The sequence below is a fragment of the Petromyzon marinus genome, chromosome 74 (genome assembly GCF_048934315.1).
Source record: "Petromyzon marinus isolate PM22_M1 ecotype Great Lakes invasive population chromosome 74, UKy_Petmar_22M1.pri1.0, whole genome shotgun sequence".
Taxonomy (NCBI): Eukaryota; Metazoa; Chordata; class Hyperoartia; order Petromyzontiformes; family Petromyzontidae; genus Petromyzon; species Petromyzon marinus.
Genome location: NC_133740.1, coordinates 4,427,918 through 4,449,258, shown reverse-complemented (window position 1 = coordinate 4,449,258; position 21,341 = coordinate 4,427,918). Strand labels below are relative to the sequence as shown.

Below are 21,341 nucleotides of genomic sequence, written 5' to 3'. Positions count from 1 at the left end.
GGTGTGTGTGTGTGTCTGTGGTGTGTGTGTGGTGTGTGTGGTGTGTGGTGTGTGTGTGGTGTGTGTGTGGTGTGTGCGTGCCTCCCCCCCTCCCCACCCCCGCCTTGGGTTGCCGTCTGCAGACCCCATGCCGGAGTTCCCGGCCGCCAGCCCCCCCAGTTTCCCGAGCATCATGGGCGGCCTGCGCCTGACGCAGAGCCCCCGCGCCCGCAAGACCCGCTCGGAGCAGCAGGTGCCACTCGGGGAAGAAGCCGGTGAGTGGTGCCAGCGGCCTGCCAGTGAGTGGTGCCAGCGCCCTGCCAGTGAGTGGTGCCAGCGCCCTGCCAGTGAGTGGTGCCAGCGCCCTGCCAGTGAGTGGTGCCAGCGCCCTGCCAGCGCCCTGCCGTGCCCCTGCCAACGCCTGAAGCTGCTTCCGCGTTTGCGGTAGAAGGTTTCTGGGCACCGTGTTCTATGTTCCCCCCCCCTCCTTCCGGAAGTTGGTGATGTTGACTACCTCGCCTGGTACGCAGGACGTCGTGGGTTCGATCCCGACCCTGACAATGCCTGCTGCTGTATATTTGGAGTTTGCGTGTCTCTCTTGTCATCATCACGGTGGCTATGAGATGTTGACTACCTCGCCTGGTACGCAGGACGTCGTGGGTTCGATCCCGACCCTGACGATGCCTGCTGCTGTATATTTGGAGTTTGCGTGTCTCTCTTGTCATCATCACGGTGGCTATGAGATGTTGACTACCTTGCCTGGTCTGCAGGAGGTCGTGGGTTCCATCCCGACCCTGACGATGCCTGCTGCTGTAGATTTGGAGTTTGCGTGTCTCTCTTGTCATCATCACGGTGGCTATGAGATGTTGACTACCTCGCCTGGTCTACAGGAGGTCTGTGTCTCTCTCTCATCATCATCATCATCACGGTGGCTATGAGATGTTAACTCCCTCGCCTGGTCTACAGGAGGTCGTGGGTTCGATCCCGACCCCGACGATGCCTGCTGCTGCTGCTGTATATTTGGAGTTTGCGTCTCTCTGTCACCCCGTGGTTTTGTGGGATTTTTCTCCTGGTCCTCCGGGTTTTCCCCTCCGCATTTGGAATCATCATCACCACACGTTCAGAGTATTTGGCTGCTCTACATTTGCACGATGCTGATGATTACGACAATCCACTTCACTGAGCCACTCTAGCTCAGTGGCCCTTACCGGGTAAAATGAAAATAGCTTTAGTTTAGACTGTTTGGGCAAGGAGGTGGTGTGGCCTTTGTCTCCCTAGCGGAGAAGTTTATACGAAACACATCCTCCTGTTTGGTTCTTTCAAATGAGGATATCGTAACATATCCTAAATTTGAGGCTAAGTCGACCTCGGGGACGTCCGGGACCAGTGCAGAGAGAAGCGTCGCTACCGGTGTTGGCCGTGAGCGGGAATCGAACTCTGTTCACTCGGCTCGTAGCTTTGCTGGCTAACCACTGCATTACTGCTGCCCACACTCTAAACTACTAAAAACTATTTTTTATTTCACCAGGTAAGCCACACTGAGCTTAGTAGCTTTTTTTTTTCCGAGCTACCTGGCCATCACAAATGTTCGAAATTCGGATGCGCTTTTGCGGCTGTCTGGAACGCTCTTCCTTCAGATATTAGAAAACCATTGGGAGCTGTGCACTTTTAAATCATCTAGATTGACAAACTAATTTCTTTATGACCGCTTTGTTTAGCTTGTTGTCCTTCCCGCCCCCCCCCGCACCTCCGATTTGTGCGGTTGGCTACGTACGGTGCGATAGAAATTCAAAGTACACACACACACAAGCGCGTACATCGTGACAGCTGTCTGTCGTTCAACGTTTGCCGCAGGCTCTCACGTCATGTCAAGCTGCCCGGCCCCTGATCCGCAACAACAACAACAGCAGCAGCAGCAACAACAGCAGCAGCAACAGCAACAGCAACAGCCGACGCAGACCGGCACCCCGGGGCCCACGGTCGAGCCCCTCGACTGCGGCGCCGACACCGGAGCCGGCCCAAACGGCGGCGTGGACGGCCCCGGCGGCCCCGGCGGGGGAGGCGCGGGAGTGGTGGGCGGGGGCGGCGGCGGCGGCGGCGGCGCGGTGGGCGGAGTGGTGGGCGGAGTGGTGGGCGGGGGCGGCGGCGGCGGCGGCGGCGGCGGCGTGCTGGTGACCAAGGACGGCGGGGGAGCGGCGGCCTGTGAGCTGCTGCCGCGCCGCTCGTCGCACGTCAAGGAGAAGCGCTACAAGTGCGCCGACTGCGGCAAGCTCTTCCGCCAGTCCACCGACCTGTTCCGCCACCAGTCGCTGCACACGGGCGAGCGGCCCTTCCAGTGCGACCAGTGCGGCAAGAGCTTCGCGCTCACGCGGGACCTGGCGCGCCACCAGCGCACGCACACGGACGAGCGCCCCTACGTCTGCGAGCAGTGCGGCAAGAACTTCCGCCTGCCCGAGGATGTGCTCAAGGTGAGGGGGAGCGGGGGGGGTGGGTGGGTGGGTGGGTGTCACGGGGATATCACGGTGGTGACTTGAAATCAGGTTGGTGGTGGTGGTGGTGGTGAGATTAGAGTGGTCGTGGTGGTAACTTAAATGAGGGTGGTGGTGGTGATTGAGATTGGTGGTGGTGGTGAGATTATAGTGGTCGTAGCTTAAAACAGGGTGGTGGTAGTGATTGAGATCGGGGGTGGTGGTGAGATTAGAGTGGTCGTGGTGGTAACTTAAATGAGGGTGGTGGTGGTGATTGAGATCGGGGGTGGTGGTGGTGGTGAGATTAGAGTGGCCGTGGTGGTAACTTAAATGAGGGTGGTGGTGGTGGTGATTGAGATCGGGGGTGGTGGTGGTGAGATTAGAGTGGTCGTGGTGGTAACTTAAATGAGGGTGGTGGTGGTGATTGAGATCGGGGGTGGTGGTGGTGAGATTAGAGTGGTCGTGGTGGTAACTTAAATGAGGGTGGTGGTGGTGATTGAGATCGGGGGTGGTGGTGAGATTATGGTGGTCGTGGTGGTAACTTAAATGAGGGTGGTGGTAGTGATTGAGATCGGGGGTGGTGGTGAGATTAGAGTGGCCGTGGTGGTAACTTAAATGAGGGTGGTGGTGGTGATTGAGATCGGGGGTGGTGGTGGTGAGATTAGAGTGGTCGTGGTGGTAACTTAAATGAGGGTGGTGGTGGTGATTGAGATCGGGGGTGGTGGTGGTGAGATTAGAGTGGTCGTGGTGGTAACTTAAATGAGGGTGGTGGTGGTGATTGAGATCGGTGGTGGTGAGATTAGAGTGGTCGTAGTGGTAACTTAAATCAGGGTGGTGACTTGAAATTAGGGTGGTGATGGTGATTGAGATTGGGGGTGGTGGTGGTGAGATTTTAGTGGTCGTGGTGGTAACTTATATCAGGGTGGTGACTTGAAATCAGGGTGGTGGTGGTGAGATTAGAGTGGTCGTGGTGGTAACTTAAATCAGGGTGGTGGTAGTGATTGAGATCAGGGGTCGTGGTGGTAACTGAAATCAGGGTGGTGGCTGCGAAATTAGGGTGGTGGTGGTGGTGACCGGAATGAGGTTGGTGGTGATCACTCGGATAATGACAATAAATAATTCGGTGCTTTTCGCACGGCACTATTGCCGTTCTTCACGCTGCAGAGCTATCGGCACGTAGAAAGGCATTATCGAGACGCCCCAGTAGTGGGCCACGCTGCTGCCGTGTAACGTGTTCACCTTTGTAAACGAAAAACAATTTATATTTTACCGGGTTAGGCTGCGTGGCTCTCTTTTCAGAAGCGAACCCTGGCCATCGCAAAAGATAGCCCAATGAAGTGGCTTATCATCACGTGGAAATGTATAGCAGCCAAATACTCGAAATACATGTTTGTTAAATGTGGAGAGAAAAAACGGAGAGAAATCTACGGGACCACGGGGGGGGGAGAGAGAGAGACATGCAAACTCTAAATATTCTGCAGGCGTCAGTCGGGATCAAACCCAAGACCTCCTGTATACCAAGCGCGGTAGTTCACGTCGCCTAGCCACCCTGATGATGAGAGAGAGAGTATTTAAAATTCCTTGTGTTCTTTTAGTCTCTTGCTTATTATTCATGCTGTCTACCCAACATACTCCCAAATGCAACTGTCGGCAGTGGCAGAACACGCGTGCCAACAGGGACACTCAATTGATTTTTACAATGTTGAAGTTCTGTGCAAAACGAGTTACTGCTGGCCAAGACTAATTAGAGAATATCGAAATTGAGAGAGACAAATTATCTTCACCGTTCGGATAGCTACAGACTTAGTGCTGCTTGGAAGCGAATCATCAAATAACACATTGTTTAAATGCATGCCTATACAGGTCACCATATATCAGTGGGGATTACCTGTGAGCAGACAATGAAGCAGTTAGTGCTTGGTGTAGCGGTAGTGAGTGATTGGGTTAGGGGTTGGTGTAGTGGTAGTGAGTGATTGGGTTAGGGCTTGGTGTAGCGGTAGTGAGTGATTGGGTTAGTGCTTGGTGTAGCGGTAGTGAGTGATTGGGTTAGGGCTTGGTGTAGCGGTAGTGAGTGATTGGGTTAGTGCTTGGTGTAGCGGTAGTGATAGGGGTAGTGATTGGGTTAGTGCTTGGTGTAGCGGTAGTGAGTGATTGGGTTAGGGCTTGGTGTAGCGGTAGTGAGTGATTGGGTTAGTGCTTGGTGTAGCGGTAGTGATAGGGGTAGTGATTGGGTTAGTGCTTGGTGTAGTGGTAGTGAGTGATTGGGGTAGTGCTTGGTGTAGCAGTAGTGAGTGATTGGGTTAGTGCTTGGTGTAGCGGTAGTGAGTGATTGGGTTAGGGCTTGGTGTAGCGGTAGTGAGTGATTGGGTTAGTGCTTTGTGTAGCGGTAGTGAGTGATTGGGGTAGTGCTTGGTGTAGCGGTAGTGAGTGATTGGGTTAGTGCTTGGTGTAGCGGTAGTGAGTGATTGGGTTAGGGCTTGGTGTAGCGGTAGTGAGTGATTGGGTTAGGGGTTGGTGTAGGGGTAGTGAGTGATTGGGTTAGTGCTTGGTGTAGCGGTAGTGAGTGATTGGGTTAGGGCTTGGTGTAGCGGTAGTGGGTGATTGGGTTAGTGCTTAGTGTAGCGGTAGTGAGTGATTGGGTTAGTGCTTGGTGTAGCGGTAGTGAGCGATTGGGTTAGTGCTTGGTGTAGCGGTAGTGAGTGATTGGGTTAGGGGTTGGTGTAGCGGTAGTGATAGGGGTAGTGATTGGGTTAGTGCTTGGTGTAGCGGTAGTGAGTGATTTGGTTAGTGCTTGGTGTAGCGGTAGTGAGTGATTGGGTTAGGGGTTGGTGTAGCGGTAGTGAGTGATTGGGTTAGGGCTTGGTGTAGCGGTAGTGAGTGATTGGGTTAGGGGTTGGTGTAGGGGTAGTGAGTGATTGGGTTAGGGGTTGGTGTAGCGGTAGTGATAGGGGTAGTGATTGGGTTAGGGCTTGGTGTAGCGATAGTGATTGGGTTAGTGCTTGGTAGTGAGTGATTGGGTTAGGGGTTGGTGTAGCGGTAGTGATAGGGGTAGTGATTGGGTTAGTGCTTGGTGTAGCGGTAGTGATTGGGTTAGTGCTTGGTGTAGCGGTAGTGAGTGATTGGGTTAGTGCTTGGTGTAGCGGTAGTGAGTGATTGGGTTAGTGCTTGGTGTAGCGGTAGTGATTTGGTTAGTGCTTGGTGTAGCGGTAGTGATTGGGTTAGTGCTTGGTGTAGCAGTAGTGATTGGGTTAGTGATTAGGTTAGTGCTTGGTGTAGCGGTAGTGAGTGGTTGGGTTAGTGCTTGGTGTAGCGGTAGTGAGTGATTGGGTTAGGGGTTGGTGTAGCGGTAGTAATAGGGGTGGTGATTGGGTTAGTGCTTGGTGTAGCGGTAGTGATAGGGGTAGTGATTGGGTTAGTGCTTGGTGTAGCGGTAGTGAGTGATTGGGTTAGGGCTTGGTGTAGCGGTAGTGAGTGATTGGGTTAGGGGTTGGTGTAGGGGTAGTGAGTGATTGGGTTAGTGCTTGGTGTAGCGGTAGTGAGTGATTGGGTTAGGGCTTGGTGTAGCGGTAGTGGGTGATTGGGTTAGTGCTTGGTGTAGCGGTAGTGAGTGATTGGGTTAGTGCTTGGTGTAGCGGTAGTGAGCGATTGGGTTAGTGCTTGGTGTAGCGGTAGTGAGTGATTGGGTTAGGGGTTGGTGTAGCGGTAGTGATAGGGGTAGTGATTGGGTTAGTGCTTGGTGTAGCGGTAGTGAGTGATTTGGTTAGTGCTTGGTGTAGCGGTAGTGAGTGATTGGGTTAGGGGTTGGTGTAGCGGTAGTGAGTGATTGGGTTAGGGCTTGGTGTAGCGGTAGTGAGTGATTGGGTTAGGGGTTGGTGTAGGGGTAGTGAGTGATTGGGTTAGGGGTTGGTGTAGCGGTAGTGATAGGGGTAGTGATTGGGTTAGGGCTTGGTGTAGCGATAGTGATTGGGTTAGTGCTTGGTAGTGAGTGATTGGGTTAGGGGTTGGTGTAGCGGTAGTGATAGGGGTAGTGATTGGGTTAGTGCTTGGTGTAGCGGTAGTGATTGGGTTAGTGCTTGGTGTAGCGGTAGTGAGTGATTGGGTTAGTGCTTGGTGTAGCGGTAGTGAGTGATTGGGTTAGTGCTTGGTGTAGCGGTAGTGATTGGGTTAGTGCTTGGTGTAGCGGTAGTGATTGGGTTAGGGGTTGGTGTAGCGGTAGTGATAGGGGTAGTGATTGGGTTAGTGCTTGGTGTAGCGGTAGTGATTGGGTTAGTGCTTGGTGTAGCGGTAGTGATAGGGGTAGTGATTGGGTTAGCGATTGGTGTAGCGGTAGTGAGTGATTGGGTTAGTGCTTGGTGTAGCGGTAGTGAGTGATTGGGTTAGTGCTTGGTGTAGCGGTAGTGAGTGATTGGGTTAGGGGTTGGTGTAGGGGTAGTGATTGGGTTAGTGCTTGGTGTAGCGGTAGTGATTGGGTTAGTGCTTGGTGTAGCGGTAGTGAGTGATTGGGTTAGGGGTTGGTGTAGCGGTAGTGATAGGGGTAGTGATTGGGTTAGGGCTTGGTGTAGCGGTAGTGAGTGATTGGGTTAGTGCTTGGTGTAGCGGTAGTGATAGGGGTAGTGATTGGGTTAGCGATTGGTGTAGCGGTAGTGAGTGATTGGGTTAGTGCTTGGTGTAGCGGTAGTGAGTGATTGGGTTAGTGCTTGGTGTAGCGGTAGTGAGTGATTGGGTTAGGGGTTGGTGTAGGGGTAGTGATTGGGTTAGTGCTTGGTGTAGCGGTAGTGATTGGGTTAGTGCTTGGTGTAGCGGTAGTGAGTGATTGGGTTAGGGGTTGGTGTAGCGGTAGTGATAGGGGTAGTGATTGGGTTAGGGCTTGGTGTAGCGGTAGTGAGTGATTGGGTTAGTGCTTGGTGTAGCGGTAGTGATTGGGTTAGTGCTTGGTGTAGCGGTAGTGAGTGATTGGGTTAGGGCTTGGTGTAGCGGTAGTGAGTGATTGGGTTAGTGCTTGGTGTAGCGGTAGTGAGTGATTGGGTTAGGGGTTGGTGTAGCGGTAGTGCTTGGGTTAGTGCTTGGTGTAGCGGTAGTGATTGGGTTAGTGGTTGGTGTAGCGGTAGTGATAGGGGTAGTGATTGGGTTAGTGCTTGGTGTAGCGGTAGTGATTGGGTTAGTGCTTGGTGTAGCGGTAGTGATTGGGTTAGTGCTTGGTGTAGTGGTAGTGAGTGATTGGGTTAGTGCTTGGTGTTGCGTTAGTGAGTGATTGGGTTAGGGGTTGGTGTAGCGGTAGTGATAGGGGTAGTGATTGGGTTAGGGCTTGGTGTAGCGATAGTGATTGGGTTAGTGCTTGGTGTAGTGGTAGTGAGTGATTGGGTTAGGGGTTGGTGTAGCGGTAGTGATTGGGTTAGTGATTGGGTTAGTGCTTGGTGTAGCGGTAGTGATAGGGGTAGTGATTGGGTTAGTGCTTGGTGTAGCGGTAGTGAGTGATTGGGTTAGTGCTTGGTGTAGCGGTAGTGAGTGATTGGGTTAGTGCTTGGTGTAGCGGTAGTGATTGGGTTAGTGCTTGGTGTAGCGGTAGTGAGTGATTGGGTTAGGGCTTGGTGTAGCGGTAGTGAGTGATTGGGTTAGTGCTTGGTGTAGCGGTAGTGATTGGGTTAGGGGTTGGTGTAGCGGTAGTGATAGGGGTAGTGATTGGGTTAGTGCTTGGTGTAGCGGTAGTGATTGGGTTAGTGCTTGGTGTAGCGGTAGTGAGTGATTGGGTTAGGGGTTGGTGTAGCGGTAGTGATAGGGGTAGTGATTGGGTTAGGGCTTGGTGTAGCGGTAGTGAGTGATTGGGTTAGTGCTTAGTGTAGCGGTAGTGATTGGGTTAGTGATTGGGTTAGTGCTTGGTGTAGCGGTAGTGAGTGATTGGGTTAGTGCTTAGTGTAGCGGTAGTGATTGGGTTAGTGATTGGGTTAGTGCTTGGTGTAGCGGTAGTGAGTGATTGGGTTAGGGCTTGGTGTAGCGGTAGTGAGTGATTGGGTTAGTGCTTGGTGTAGCGGTAGTGAGTGATTGGTTAGGGGTTGGTGTAGCGGTAGTGCTTGGGTTAGTGCTTGGTGTAGCGGTAGTGATTGGGTTAGGGGTTGGTGTAGCGGTAGTGATAGGGGTAGTGATTGGGTTAGTGCTTGGTGTAGCGGTAGTGATTGGGTTAGTGCTTGGTGTAGCGGTAGTGATTGGGTTTGTGCTTGGTGTAGCGGTAGTGATTGGGTTAGGGCTTGGTGTAGGGGTAGTGAGTTATTGGGTTAGGGGTTGGTGTAGAGATAGTGAGTGATTGGGTTAGTGCTTGGTGTAGTGGTAGTGAGTGATTGGGTTAGGGGTTGGTGTAGGGGTAGTGATTGGGTTAGTGCTTGGTGTTGCGTTAGTGAGTGATTGGGTTAGGGGTTGGTGTAGCGGTAGTGATAGGGGTAGTGATTGGGTTAGGGCTTGGTGTAGCGATAGTGTTTGGGTTAGTGCTTGGTGTAGTGGTAGTGAGTGATTGGGTTAGGGGTTGGTGTAGCGGTAGTGATTGGGTTAGTCATTGGGTTAGTGCTTGGTGTAGCGGTAGTGATAGGGGTAGTGATTGGGTTAGTGCTTGGTGTAGCGGTAGTGAGTGATTGGGTTAGTGCTTGGTGTAGCGTTAGTGAGTGATTGGGTTAGTGCTTGGTGTAGCGGTAGTGATTGGGTTAGTGCTTGGTATAGCGGTAGTGAGTGATTGGGTTAGGGCTTGGTGTAGCGGTAGTGAGTGATTGGGTTAGTGCTTGGTGTAGTGGTAGTGATTGGGTTAGTGCTTGGTGTAGCGGTAGTGGGTTAGGGGTTGGTGTAGCGGTAGTGATAGGGGTAGTGATTGGGTTAGGGCTTGGTGTAGCGGTAGTGAGTGATTGGGTTAGTGCTTGGTGTAGCGGTAGTGAGTAATTGGGTTAGTGCTTGGTGTAGCGGTAGTGAGTGATTGGGTTAGGGGTTGGTGTAGCGGTAGTGATAGGGGTAGTGATTGGGTTAGGGCTTGGTGTAGCGGTAGTGAGTGATTGGGTTAGTGCTTGGTGTAGCGGTAGTGATTGGGTTAGTGATAGGGTTAGTGCTTGGTGTAGCGGTAGTGAGTGATTGGGTTAGGGGTTGGTGTAGCGGTAGTGCTTGGGTTAGTGCTTGGTGTAGCGGTAGTGATTGGGTTAGGGGTTGGTGTAGCGGTAGTGATAGGGGTAGTGATTGGGTTAGTGCTTGGTGTAGTGGTAGTGAGTGATTGGGTTAGGGGTTGGTGTAGCGGTAGTGATTGGGTTAGTGCTTGGTGTAGCGGTAGTGATTGGGTTAGTGCTTGTTGTAGCGGTAGTGAGTGATTGGGTTAGTCCTTGGTGTAACGGTAGTGATTGGGTTAGTGCTTGGTGTAGCGGTAGTGATTGGGTTAGTGCTTGGTGTAGCGGTAGTGATTGGGTTAGGGGTTGGTGTAGCGGTAGTGATAGGGGTAGTGATTGGGTTAGTGCTTGGTGTAGCGGTAGTGATTGGGTTAGTGCTTGGTGTAGTGGTAGTGAGTGATTGGGTTAGTGCTTGGTGTAGCGGTAGTGATTGGGTTAGTGATAGGGTTAGTACTTGGTGTAGCGGTAGTGAGTGATTGGGTTAGGGGTTGGTGTAGCGGTAGTGCTTGGGTTAGTGCTTGGTGTAGCGGTAGTGATTGGGTTAGGGGTTGGTGTAGCGGTAGTGATAGGGGTAGTGATTGGGTTAGTGCTTGGTGTAGCGGTAGTGAGTGATTGGGTTAGGGGTTGGTGTAGGGGTAGTGATAGGCGTAGTGATTGGTTTAGGGCTTGGTGGAGCGGTGGTGATTGGGTTAGGGGTTTATCTAGTGGTATGGGTAGTGATGATGGGGCTAGTGATGATGGGTTAGGGCTTGGTGTAGTGTTAGTGATTGGCTTAGGGTTTGGTGTAGTGATGATAGGGGTAGTGATTGGGTCAGGGGTAGACTCAGACCGCCACTTCGTTGGACTATCAATTGTCATAGCCAGGCCGCTTCCAAAAAGCGGTACACAGCTCAGTGTGCCTTACGTGGTAAAATAAAAAAAAAATTGTTGAGATTAGAAGTGGCACTCGAATAATGGGGTTGTTTATTTGCGGACCTCGCCGAGTCGCGACTTGGAGGTCATTCGTGGTCATTGACTTGGAGGAGTGTTAAAACTATTGAACTATTAAAACTACTTTTTTATTTTACCAGCTCAGACCCTTTTTGCCAGGTAAGGTTGCCACCTCACCGTGCGTCTGCTCTCTCTCTCCCTTCTCTTCCTTGTCTCCCGCACACACACCACCCACCGCCTCGCCGTCACCGCCACCACCCACGCGTACCACCGCCACCATAACCGCCGCTATCAACCGTGTCACCACGACAACCGCCACCGCCACAACCGTCACCATGAACTGTCACTGCCTCCACCGCTGCAACCATCGCCACCGCTACTTCCACAACCACCACCACCACCACCACCGTCACCGCCGTCGCCCCCCAACATGCGCCCGCCCCCGCAGCACCAGCGCATCCACACGGACAAGAAGCCGTACCAGTGCGACACGTGCGGCAAGGCGTTCCTCCGCTCGCACGAGCTGCTGAGTCACCAGCGCGTTCACACAGGTGAGCGGCCGTACCGCTGCGACAAGTGCGGAAAGACCTTCCGCTGGTCGCACAGCCTCATCGGGCACAAGCGCACGCACAGCGCCGAGAAGAGCTTCCACTGCCGCACGTGCGGAAAGATGTACAAGCACCGCGCCTCTCTGGCCCTGCACCAGAAGTCGCACAAGTCCGGCGCGCAGCCGGGCGGCGTGGCCGGTGCCGACGCGCGGGACAAGCCGCCCGCGTTTCCCGACGCCTCCCCCAACAGCTTCCACTCGGACTTCGGGCAAGGTAACGCCGATGGGGGCGGCGGCGGCGGCGGCGGCACTGGCGGCGGCGGCGGCGGCGGCGGCGGCGGTGCCGGCGGCACTGGCGGCGGCGAAGGCGCCAGTGGGAACGAGCGGTGGGGGAGGAGGAGAGGGGACGGGACGGAGGATCGGCACTCCGGCTGGAGGAGTTCGGCGACGGTGGTGGCGGTTGTCGGTAGCCGCGGCGGCGGCGGCGGTGGTGGCGGCAGTGGCCCATTCTGAGCGGCGGCGTCGTTCACGACGCCGCCGAGGATTTCATGGCCCCCCCCCCCCCCCCCCGGCATCCTCCGTCCTTGCCCAGGCTTGCTCCCCCACCACCTGAGCACCGTCGTCCCCTCGCGAGCCGCCCATCCCACACCCCCCCCACCGACTGTCCTGGCCGTCCGCTACCACCGCCGCTAACGTCGCCACCGCCGCGTCCCCCCCCCTCGCCCCTCGCCTCTCCCCTCTCCTCCTCCTGTAGAGGAGTAATTGCGCCGACTGTGCTGTTGATTATTGCTCCGTAGCACAGAGCGAGTCCGCCCAGCGCCTCCGTCCCTCTCTTCCTTCTGCCCTGTCCCCTCCACCCTGCTGCTCCCTCCTCTCTCTCTCTCTCTCTGCATGATTCTGGGTGTCCTTGCTTTTCTGCTCTGCCTCCTGTTCCATCGCTATCCCTCTGCCCCCCCCGTGCCATCATCTGACCCGGTCACCTTTACCCTGCGTCTTCCTCCCTGCCGTTCATCTCCCATCCCTCCCCCCGCACCACCCCCACTAATCCCTCCATCTGCCTCCTCATCCACCGCCCCCCTCTGCACCCTTATCCCGGCTACATTGCACCCCACTCGTGTCGTGGGGCTATGGAGGTCGCAGACGATGAGCACACATCGCCCAATGCGGACGTTAGCCGCACGCCCACAGCGATTACACCGGGGGGGTCTTGCAGACTCCTCGCGCAGAGACCCACAGACTGGCATAGAGACACATAGATTCGCATAGAAACCCGCAGGCTTGGGCAGACACCCACAGGCTAATCCAGAAACCCAAAGGCTAATCTGGAAACCCACAGGCTCGGGCAGATACTCACAGGCTCTCCCAAAGACGCGCAGACTTGCCCAGAGACGCTCGCGCAGATACCAACAGGCTCGCCCAGGGAACCCGCGGGCTCGCCCAGGGAACCCGGGGGCTCGCCCAGACGACCCGCAGGCTCGTCCAGAGACCCTCACGCTCCCCCTGAGACCCGCAGGCTCCCGCAGAGACCCACAGGCTCCCCCTGAGAACCGCAGGCTCTCCCAGAGACCCTCTTGGCTATTCCAGAGACCTGCAGGGCACGCAGAGACCCGCAGAGAGCCGCAGAGAGCCGCAGGGTCACGCAGAGACCCGCAGGCTCTCCCAGTCACCCCCCAGGCTCACTCAGTCACCCACAGGCTTGCCCAGAGACCCTCACGCTCTCCCAGAGACCTGCAGGGGCACGCAGAGACCTTAACTCGCCCTGAGACCCTCACGCTCGCCCAGAGACCCACAGGCTCACCCAGAGACCCAGAGGCTCTCCCAGAGACCCGCAGGCTCACCCAGAGACCCACAGGCTCCGCCAGAGACGCACAGGCTCTCCCAGAGACCCACAGGCTCACCCAGAGACCCGCAGGCTCCCCCAGAAACCCACAGGCTCCCCCATAGACCCACAGGCTCCCCCAAAGACCCGCAGGCTCTCCCAGAGACCCACAGGCTCTCCCAGAGACCCACAGGCTCTCCCAGAGACCCACAGGCTTGCCCAGAGACCCTCACGCTCCCCCACAGACCCAGAGACTCTCCCAGAGACCCACAGGCTTCCCCAGAGACCCACATGCTCTCCCAGAGACCCACAGGCTCTCTCAGAAACCCACAGGCTCCCCCAGAGACCCACAGGCTCGCCCAGAGACCCACAGGCTCTCCCAGAGACCCATAGGCTCACACAGAGACCCACAGGCTCCCCCAGAGACCCACACGCTCCCCCAGAGACCCACAGGCTCTCCCAGAGACCCACAGGCTCTCCCAGAGACCCATAGGCTCGCACAGAGACCCACAGGCTCTCCCAGAGACCCATAGGCTCGCACAGAGACCCGCAGAGAGCCGCAGGGTCATGCGGAGACCCGCAGGATCACACAGACACCCACAGGCTCGCCCTGAGACCCTCTTGGCTAGTCCAGAGACCCACAGGCTCTCCCAGAGACCCACAGGCTCACCCAGAGACCCTCTTGGCTAGTCGAGAGAGCTGCAGGGTCACGCAGAGAGCCGCAGGGTCACGCAGAGACCCGCAGGATCACACAGACCCACAGGCTCTCCCAGAGACCCACAGGCTCTCCCAGAGACCCACAGGCTCTCCCAGAGACCCACAGGCTCCCCCAGAGACCCACAGGCTCACCCAGAGACCCACAGGTTCCCTCAGAGACCCACAGGCTCCCCCAGAGACCCACAGGCTCCCCCAGAGACCCAGAGGCTCACCCAGAGACCCACAGGCTCTCCCAGAGACCCACAGGCTCCCCCAGAGACCCACAGGCTCTCCCAGAGACCCACAGGCTCCCCCAGAGACCCAGAGGCTCTCCCAGAGACCCACAGGCTCCCCCAGAGACCCAGAGGCTCTCCCAGAGACCCAGAGGCTCTCCCAGAGACCCACAGGCTCTCCCAGAGACCCACAGGCTCTCCCAGAGACCCATAGGCTCTCCCAGAGACCCATAGGCTCACACAGAGACCCATCGGCTCGCACAGAGACCCATCGGCTCGCACAGAGACCTGCAGGGGCACGCAGAGACCCGCAGAGAGCCGCAGGGTCATGCAGAGACCCGCAGGATCACACAGACACCTACAGGCTTGCCCAGTCACGCACAGGCTCTCCCAGAGACCCACAGGCTCTCCCAGAGACCCACAGGCTCTCCCAGAGACCCACAGGCTCTCCCAGAGACCCACAGGCTCTCCCAGAGACCCACAGGCTCACCCAGAGACCCAGAGGCTCTCCCAGAGACCCAGAGGCTCTCCCAGAGACCCACAGGCTCTCCCAGAGAACCACAGGCTCTCCCAGAGACCCACAGGCTCTCCCAGAGACCCACAGGCTCTCCCAGAGACCCACAGGCTTGCCCAGAGACCCTCACGCTCCCCCAGAGACCCACAGGCTCACCTCGAGGGCCGACAGGCTCCCCCAGAGACCCACAGGCTCTCCCAGAGACCCACAGGCTCTCTCAGAAACCCACAGGCTCCCCCAGAGACCCACAGGCTCGCCCAGAGACCCATAGGCTCACACAGAGACCCACAGGCTCCCCCAGAGACCCACACGCTCCCCCAGAGACCCACAGGCTCTCCCAGAGACCCACAGGCTCTCCCAGAGACCCATAGGCTCGCACAGAGACCCACAGGCTCTCCCAGAGACCCATAGGCTCGCACAGAGACCCGCAGAGAGCCGCAGGGTCATGCGGAGACCCGCAGGCTCTCCCAGAGACCCACAGGCTCTCCCAGAGACCCACAGGCTCTCCCAGAGACCCTCTTGGCTAGTCGAGAGAGCTGCAGGGTCACGCAGAGAGCCGCAGGGTCACGCAGAGACCCGCAGGATCACACAGACCCACAGGCTCTCCCAGAGACCCACAGGCTCTCCCAGAGACCCACAGGCTCTCCCAGAGACCCACAGGCTCCCCCAGAGACCCACAGGCTCACCCAGAGACCCACAGGTTCCCTCAGAGACCCACAGGCTCCCCCAGAGACCCAGAGGCTCACCCAGAGACCCACAGGCTCTCCCAGAGACCCACAGGCTCCCCCAGAGACCCACAGGCTCTCCCCGAGACCCACAGGCTCCCCCAGAGACCCAGAGGCTCTCCCAGAGACCCACAGGCTCCCCCAGAGACCCAGAGGCTCTCCCAGAGACCCAGAGGCTCTCCCAGAGACCCACAGGCTCTCCCAGAGACCCACAGGCTCTCCCAGAGACCCATAGGCTCTCCCAGAGACCCATCGGCTCGCACAGAGACCTGCAGGGGCACGCAGAGACCCGCAGAGAGCCGCAGGGTCATGCAGAGACCCGCAGGATCACACAGACACCTACAGGCTTGCCCAGTCACGCACAGGCTCTCCCAGAGACCCACAGGCTCTCCCAGAGACCCACAGGCTCTCCCAGAGACCCACAGGCTCTCCCAGAGACCCACAGGCTCTCCCAGAGACCCACAGGCTCACCCAGAGGCTCTCCCAGAGACCCAGAGGCTCTCCCAGAGAACCACAGGCTCTCCCAGAGACCCACAGGCTCTCCCAGAGACCCACAGGCTCTCCCAGAGACCCACAGGCTTGCCCAGAGACCCTCACGCTCCCCCAGAGACCCACAGGCACACCTCGAGGGCCCACAGGCTCCCCCAGAGACCCACAGGCTCTCCCAGAGACCCATAGGCTCACACAGAGACCCACAGGCTCTCCCAGAGACCCAGAGGCTCTCCCAGAGACCCACAGGCTCTCCCAGAGAACCACAGGCTCTCCCAGAGACCCACAGGCTCTCCCAGAGACCCACAGGCTCTCCTAGAGACCCACAGGCTCTCCCAGAGACCCACAGGCTTGCCCAGAGACCCTCACGCTCCCCCAGAGACCCACAGGCTCACCTCGAGGGCCCACAGGCTCCCCCAGAGACCCATAGGCTCACACAGAGACCCACAGGCTCTCCCAGAGACCCACAGGATCACACAGACACCCAGAGGCTTGCCCAGTCGCTCACAGGCTCTCCCAGAGACCCGCAGGTTCGCTCAGAGACCCACAGGCTCCCCCAGAGACCCACAGGCTCCCCCAGAGACCCAGAGGCTCTCCCAGAGACCCACAGGCTCTCCCAGAGACCCATCGGCTCGCACAAAGACCTGCAGGGGCACGCAGAGACCCGCAGAGAGCCGCAGGGTCATGCAGAGACCCGCAGGATCACACAGACACCCACAGGCTTGCCCAGTCACGCACAGGCTCTCCCAGAGACCCACAGGCTCTCCCAGAGACCCACAGGCTCCCCCATAGACCCACAGGCTCCCCCATAGACCCACAGGCTCTCCCAGAGACCATCACGCTCCCCCAGAGACCCACAGGCTCCCCCATAGACCCACAGGCTCTCCCAGAGACCCAGAGGCTCTCCCATAGACCCACAGGCTCTCCCAGAGACCCTCACGCTCCCCCAGAGACCCACAGGCTCCCCCAGAGACCCACAGGCTCTCCCAGAGACCCATAGGCTCACACAGAGACCCACAGGCTCTCCCAGAGACCCACAGGCTCACACAGAGACCCACAGGCTCTCCCAGAGACCCACAGGCTCTCCCAGAGACCCATAGGCTCGCACAGAGACCCGCAGAGAGCCTCAGGGTCATGCGGAGACCCGCAGGATCACACAGACACCCAAAGGCTTGCCCAGTCGCTCACAGGCTCTCCCAGAGACCCTAACTTGTTCAGAGACCCTCACGCTCTCCCAGAGACCCACAGGCTCTCCCAGAGACCCACAGGTTCCCCCAGAGACCATCACGCTCTCCCAGAGACCCAGAGGCTCTCCCATAGACCCACAGGCTCTCCCAGAGACCCACAGGCTCTCCCAGAGACCCACAGGCTCTCCCAGAGACCCACAGGCTCTCCCAGAGACCCTCACGCTCCCCCAGAGACCCACAGGCTCTCCCAGAGACCCATAGGCTCGCACAGAGACCCGCAGAGAGCCTCAGGGTCATGCGGAGACCCGCAGGATCACACAAACACCCACAGGCTTGCCCAGTCGCTCACAGGCTCTCCCAGAGACCCTAACTTGTTCAGAGACCCTCACGCTCTCCCAGAGACCCACAGGCTCTCCCAGAGACCAAGAGGCTCGTCCAGAGACCCACAAGCTCTCCCAGAGACCCACAGGCTCCCCCAGAGACCCACAGGCTCCCCCAGAGACCCACAGGCTCTCCCAGAGACCCAGAGGCTCGCCCAGAGATCCACAGGCTCTCCCAGAGACCCAGAGGCTCGCCCAGAGACCCACAGGCTCTCCCAGAGACCCTAACTCGTTCAGAGACCCTCACGCTCTTCCAGAGACCCACAGGCTCTCCCAGAGACCCTCTTGGCTAGTCGAGAGACCTGCAGGGTCACGCAGAGACCCGCAGGATCACGCAGAGACCCACAGGCTCTCCCAGTCACCCACAGGCTCGCCCAGTCACCCACAGGCTTGCCCAGAGACCCTCACGCTCCCCCAGAGACCCGCAGGCTCCCCCAGAGACCCACAGGCTCTCCCAGAGACCCAGAGGCTCTCCCAGAGACCCAGAGGCTCGCCCAGAGACCCACAGGTTCCCTCAGAGACCCACAGGCTCTCCCAGAGACCCACAGGCTCCCCCAGAGACCCACTGGCACGGCCAGAGACCCACAGTCTCTCCCAAAGACCCACAGGCTCCCCCAGAGACCCATCGGCTCGCACAGAGACCTGCAGGGGCACGCAGAGACCCGCAGAGACCCGCAGGATCACACAGACACCCACAGGCTTGCCCAGTCACGCACAGGCTCTCCCAGAGACCCAGAGGCTCCCCCAGAGACCCTCTTGGCTAGTCCAGATACTTGCAGGGTTACGCAGAGACCCGCAGGATCACGCAGACACCTACAGGCTCCCCCAGAGACCCAGAGGCTCTCCCAGAGACCCAGAGGCTCTCCCAGAGACCCAGAGGCTCTCCCAGAGACCCACAGGCTTGCCCAGAGACCCTCACGCTCCCCCAGAGACCCACAGGCTCACCTAGAGGGCCCACAGGCTCTCCCAGAGACCCAGAGGCTCTCCCAGAGACCCAGAGGCTCTCCCAGAGACCCATAGGCTCGCACAGAGACCCGCAGAGAGCCTCAGGGTCATGCGGAGACCCGCAGGATCACACAGACACCCACAGGCTTGCCCAGTCGCTCACAGGCTCTCCCAGTGACCCTAACTCGTTCATAGACCCTCACGCTCTCCCAGAGACCCACAGGCTCTCCCAGAGACCCATAGGCTCTCCCAGAGACCCACAGGCTCTCCCAGAGACCCTCTTGGCTAGTCGAGAGACCTACAGGGTCACGCAGAGAGCCGCAGGGTCATGCGGAGACCCGCAGGATCACGCAGAGACCCCCAGGCTCGCCCAGTCACCCACAGGCTTGCCCAGAGACCCTCACGCTCCCCCAGAGACCCACAGGCTCTCCCAGAGACCCATAGGCTCGCCCAGAGACCCAGAGGCTCGCCCAGAGACCCACAGGCTCCCCCAGAGACCCGTAGGATCACGCAGACACCCACAGGCTCTCCCAGAGACCCACGGGCTCTCCCAGAGACCCAGAGGCTCTCCCAGAGACCCACAGGCTCTCCCAGTCACCCCCAGGCTCACCCAGTCATCCACAGGCTCTCCCAGAGACCCACAGGCTCCCCCAGAGACCCACAGGCTCACCCAGAGACCCGCAGTCCACATCCTCCTATCTCTTCCCTCCCTCTTTCCTTTCCCTTTGCTCCCCACCACTCCCGTGTCCTCCTCTCCCCCCGCCCCCCCATTCTCACCCTTCCCCCTCTCCCCGCCTCACGCCGCCCCCCCCCGAGTCGGCTGTACTCGCTCAGCAACCCCAGAGTCAGGGAGAGTGTGTGGGGTTAACGCCACCAGCGTGTGGCGATAAAACCAGGACGTCAGGAGAGAAATGCCCTTAAAGCCCCAGTTTACACGGCATGTTGGGTGGAATTCCTCATTGCTTGTCCCCCCCCGGAAACGAACGAATCCAAACCCCTCCCCGGAAAGCGGAACGCGTCCACCCCGCGCCGAAGACGGAGCCAAAACGGAGATGCCCTAAAACAAAACCCGCGTCCGAGGCAAAAACAAAACAACAAAAAAAAACAGCAAACGCCGCCGCCTTGGAAGCAGCGGTCCCTTTTGCGCGCGGTCCTGCATGTGCGCTTCGAGTCGCTCCGACGTTAAACCACTGGGGCTTTAAGATCTCGCTTGCTCGCCCGACCGCCCCCATCCCCACCGCGCCGGACGCTGCCGAGGAGGGGGAGGAGCGGCGGCGGCGGCGGCGGCGGCGAAAATTCGTGCAGTGACGCAGCTTTGTCGCTGTTGGCGACGACGATGATGATGGCGGCGGCGGTGATGATGATGGCTGTGGAGGCTGTGGTTTTGTCACGGTGACTGTTTATTACGGGGGGGGGCGGGGCGGGGGAGGGGCGGGGCGGGAAAGTCGCGGCGTTTTTGAATGGAAATAAAGTAAGCGCCCCCCTCCCCCCCAACGTGGCGTTTTAGGGTGACGCGTGGGGGTGACGTGTGGGGGTGACGCGTGGGGGTGACGCGTGGGGGTGACGTGTGGGGGTGACGCGTGGGGGTGACGCGTGGGGGTGACGCGTGGGGGTGACGCGTGGGGGTGACGTGTGGGGGTGACGTGTGGGGGTGACGTGTGGGGGTGACGTGTGGGGGTGACGTGTGGGGGTGATGTGGGGGGGTGACGTGGGGGTGACGCGTGGGGTGACGTGTGGGGTGACGTGGGGGTGACGTGGGGGTGACGTGGGGGTGACGTGGGGGTGACGTGGGGGTGACGTGGGGGTGACGTGGGGGTGACGTGGGGGTGACGTGGGGGTGGTCCCTCCGGCAGCCACGTGGAGGACGACTCCGCTACTCGGTGCCGACGTCGCAGCCTTGCCGCAGTTCCCCCGGAGCGACCCCCACCCACCACCCCCCTCCCTCTCCTCCTCGCCCACGCTTCCGTGTTTGATTCCCAGGCACAGGTGGTGCGCCCACCCCCCCACGCGGCCGGCCCCCCCCCCCCCTTCTCGACACACCGAGGAACGGAGCCGACCTTAACTCCACCGCTCTCGCCCCCCTCCACAAAACACACGGACACAAGTGCCTGGCAACAACCCCCTCTGTGTGTGTGTGTGTGTGCGCTACCCACCCCGTGCTCCCCCTACCCACCCCGTGCCCCCCTACCCACCCCGTGCCCCCCTACCTACCGTCTCCTCCCCTCACCCGCTCCTCACCCCCCCCCCCCTCCCCGCCCCCCTTCCCTTCCCCCACGCACGCTTCCTCCCGAATGCTTGGGGGTGAGCAGGAAGCCAGGGCGGGGAAGGGCGGGTGGGAGTGCAGCAGCAGCAGCAGCAGCAACAGCAGCAGCAGCAGCAGCAGCAGGGAGCCGCGGGTAGCGCCGCCGGCGGCAGCGGCGGCGGCGGCGGCGGCGGCGGCGCTGCTCAGGCGGTGCGCGAGGACGGCAAGGAGGAGCACCCCTGCGCGCTGCCGCCACTGCAGACCAACAGCCGCGGGGAGGTGACCTTCCGCTGCGGCGAGTGCGGCAAGTGCTACCTGTGGCCGCCCTACTTCCGGCAGCAGCCTCGCCCGTACTGGTGATTTTTTTTTTGGGGGGGCGGGGGGGGCGGTGGCGGTGGAGGGTTGCGGGGTTGGGGGGTTGGGGGGGCCCCCAGCTGCGGCCAACCCTCGCTGCTAGCTCTGACCGACCTTGCTTAGTCCGGCCCGAGAGCCGTCCCATCATCGGGCCCCGCCGACGACGACGATGAAGGAACATCGGCCGACCCGCCCCGGGGAGAGCCGCCTTGGTGGCGGCGGTGGCGGCGGTGGTGGGCGGTGGTGGGGGGGGCGGTGGGGGGGGGCGGTGGGGGGCAAGAGAGGGAGCGGCGGCGGGCGTTGAGTTGGCGGGCAGAAGTAGAAGACTCCGCCACACTTCACCTTAGCTTCTTTCGTTTGTTGTTTTGTTTGGTGGGAGTTTTTGGACGCGAGAGTCGAGGTGACGCCGGCGGCGGCGCTCCCCAAGTAACCCCAGTGGTTTATTTGAAGGCTGCGGGGGGGTCCCCCTGTGGATTACGCACCACATCATCATCCTCCACCGCAACCACCACGGATCTTGCCAAACTCGCAGTGGCCACGACCTTCCAGCCTCGGCATGAAACCACCAACCCCCGACTCTCCTTCCTTGCTGCTGCTGCTGCCGCCGCCGCCCATCGACAAGCTTCGTGCGTGCGTGCTGACGTGTACGGTGTGTCATTTCACCACCCGCTGACGTTGATGATCATGATGATGATGATGGCGG

The 21,341-nt window shown here is 59.0% G+C and overlaps 1 protein-coding gene across 1 annotated transcript in view; it reads left to right on the top strand.

Annotated features, from left to right (window-relative positions):
- LOC116958194 (uncharacterized) overlaps positions 1 to 20,644 on the top strand; it is a 342,903-nt gene extending 322,259 nt beyond the window's left edge. Inside the window, exons 7-10 of the mRNA XM_076056175.1 lie at positions 1,834 to 2,079; positions 2,217 to 2,447; positions 10,956 to 11,323; positions 20,458 to 20,644. Of these exons, the coding sequence (XP_075912290.1) occupies positions 1,834 to 2,079; positions 2,217 to 2,447; positions 10,956 to 11,323; positions 20,458 to 20,644 (1,032 nt within the window). The remainder of the gene's footprint in view (positions 1 to 1,833; positions 2,080 to 2,216; positions 2,448 to 10,955; positions 11,324 to 20,457) is intronic.
- The last annotated feature ends 697 nt before the right edge of the window (positions 20,645 to 21,341 follow it).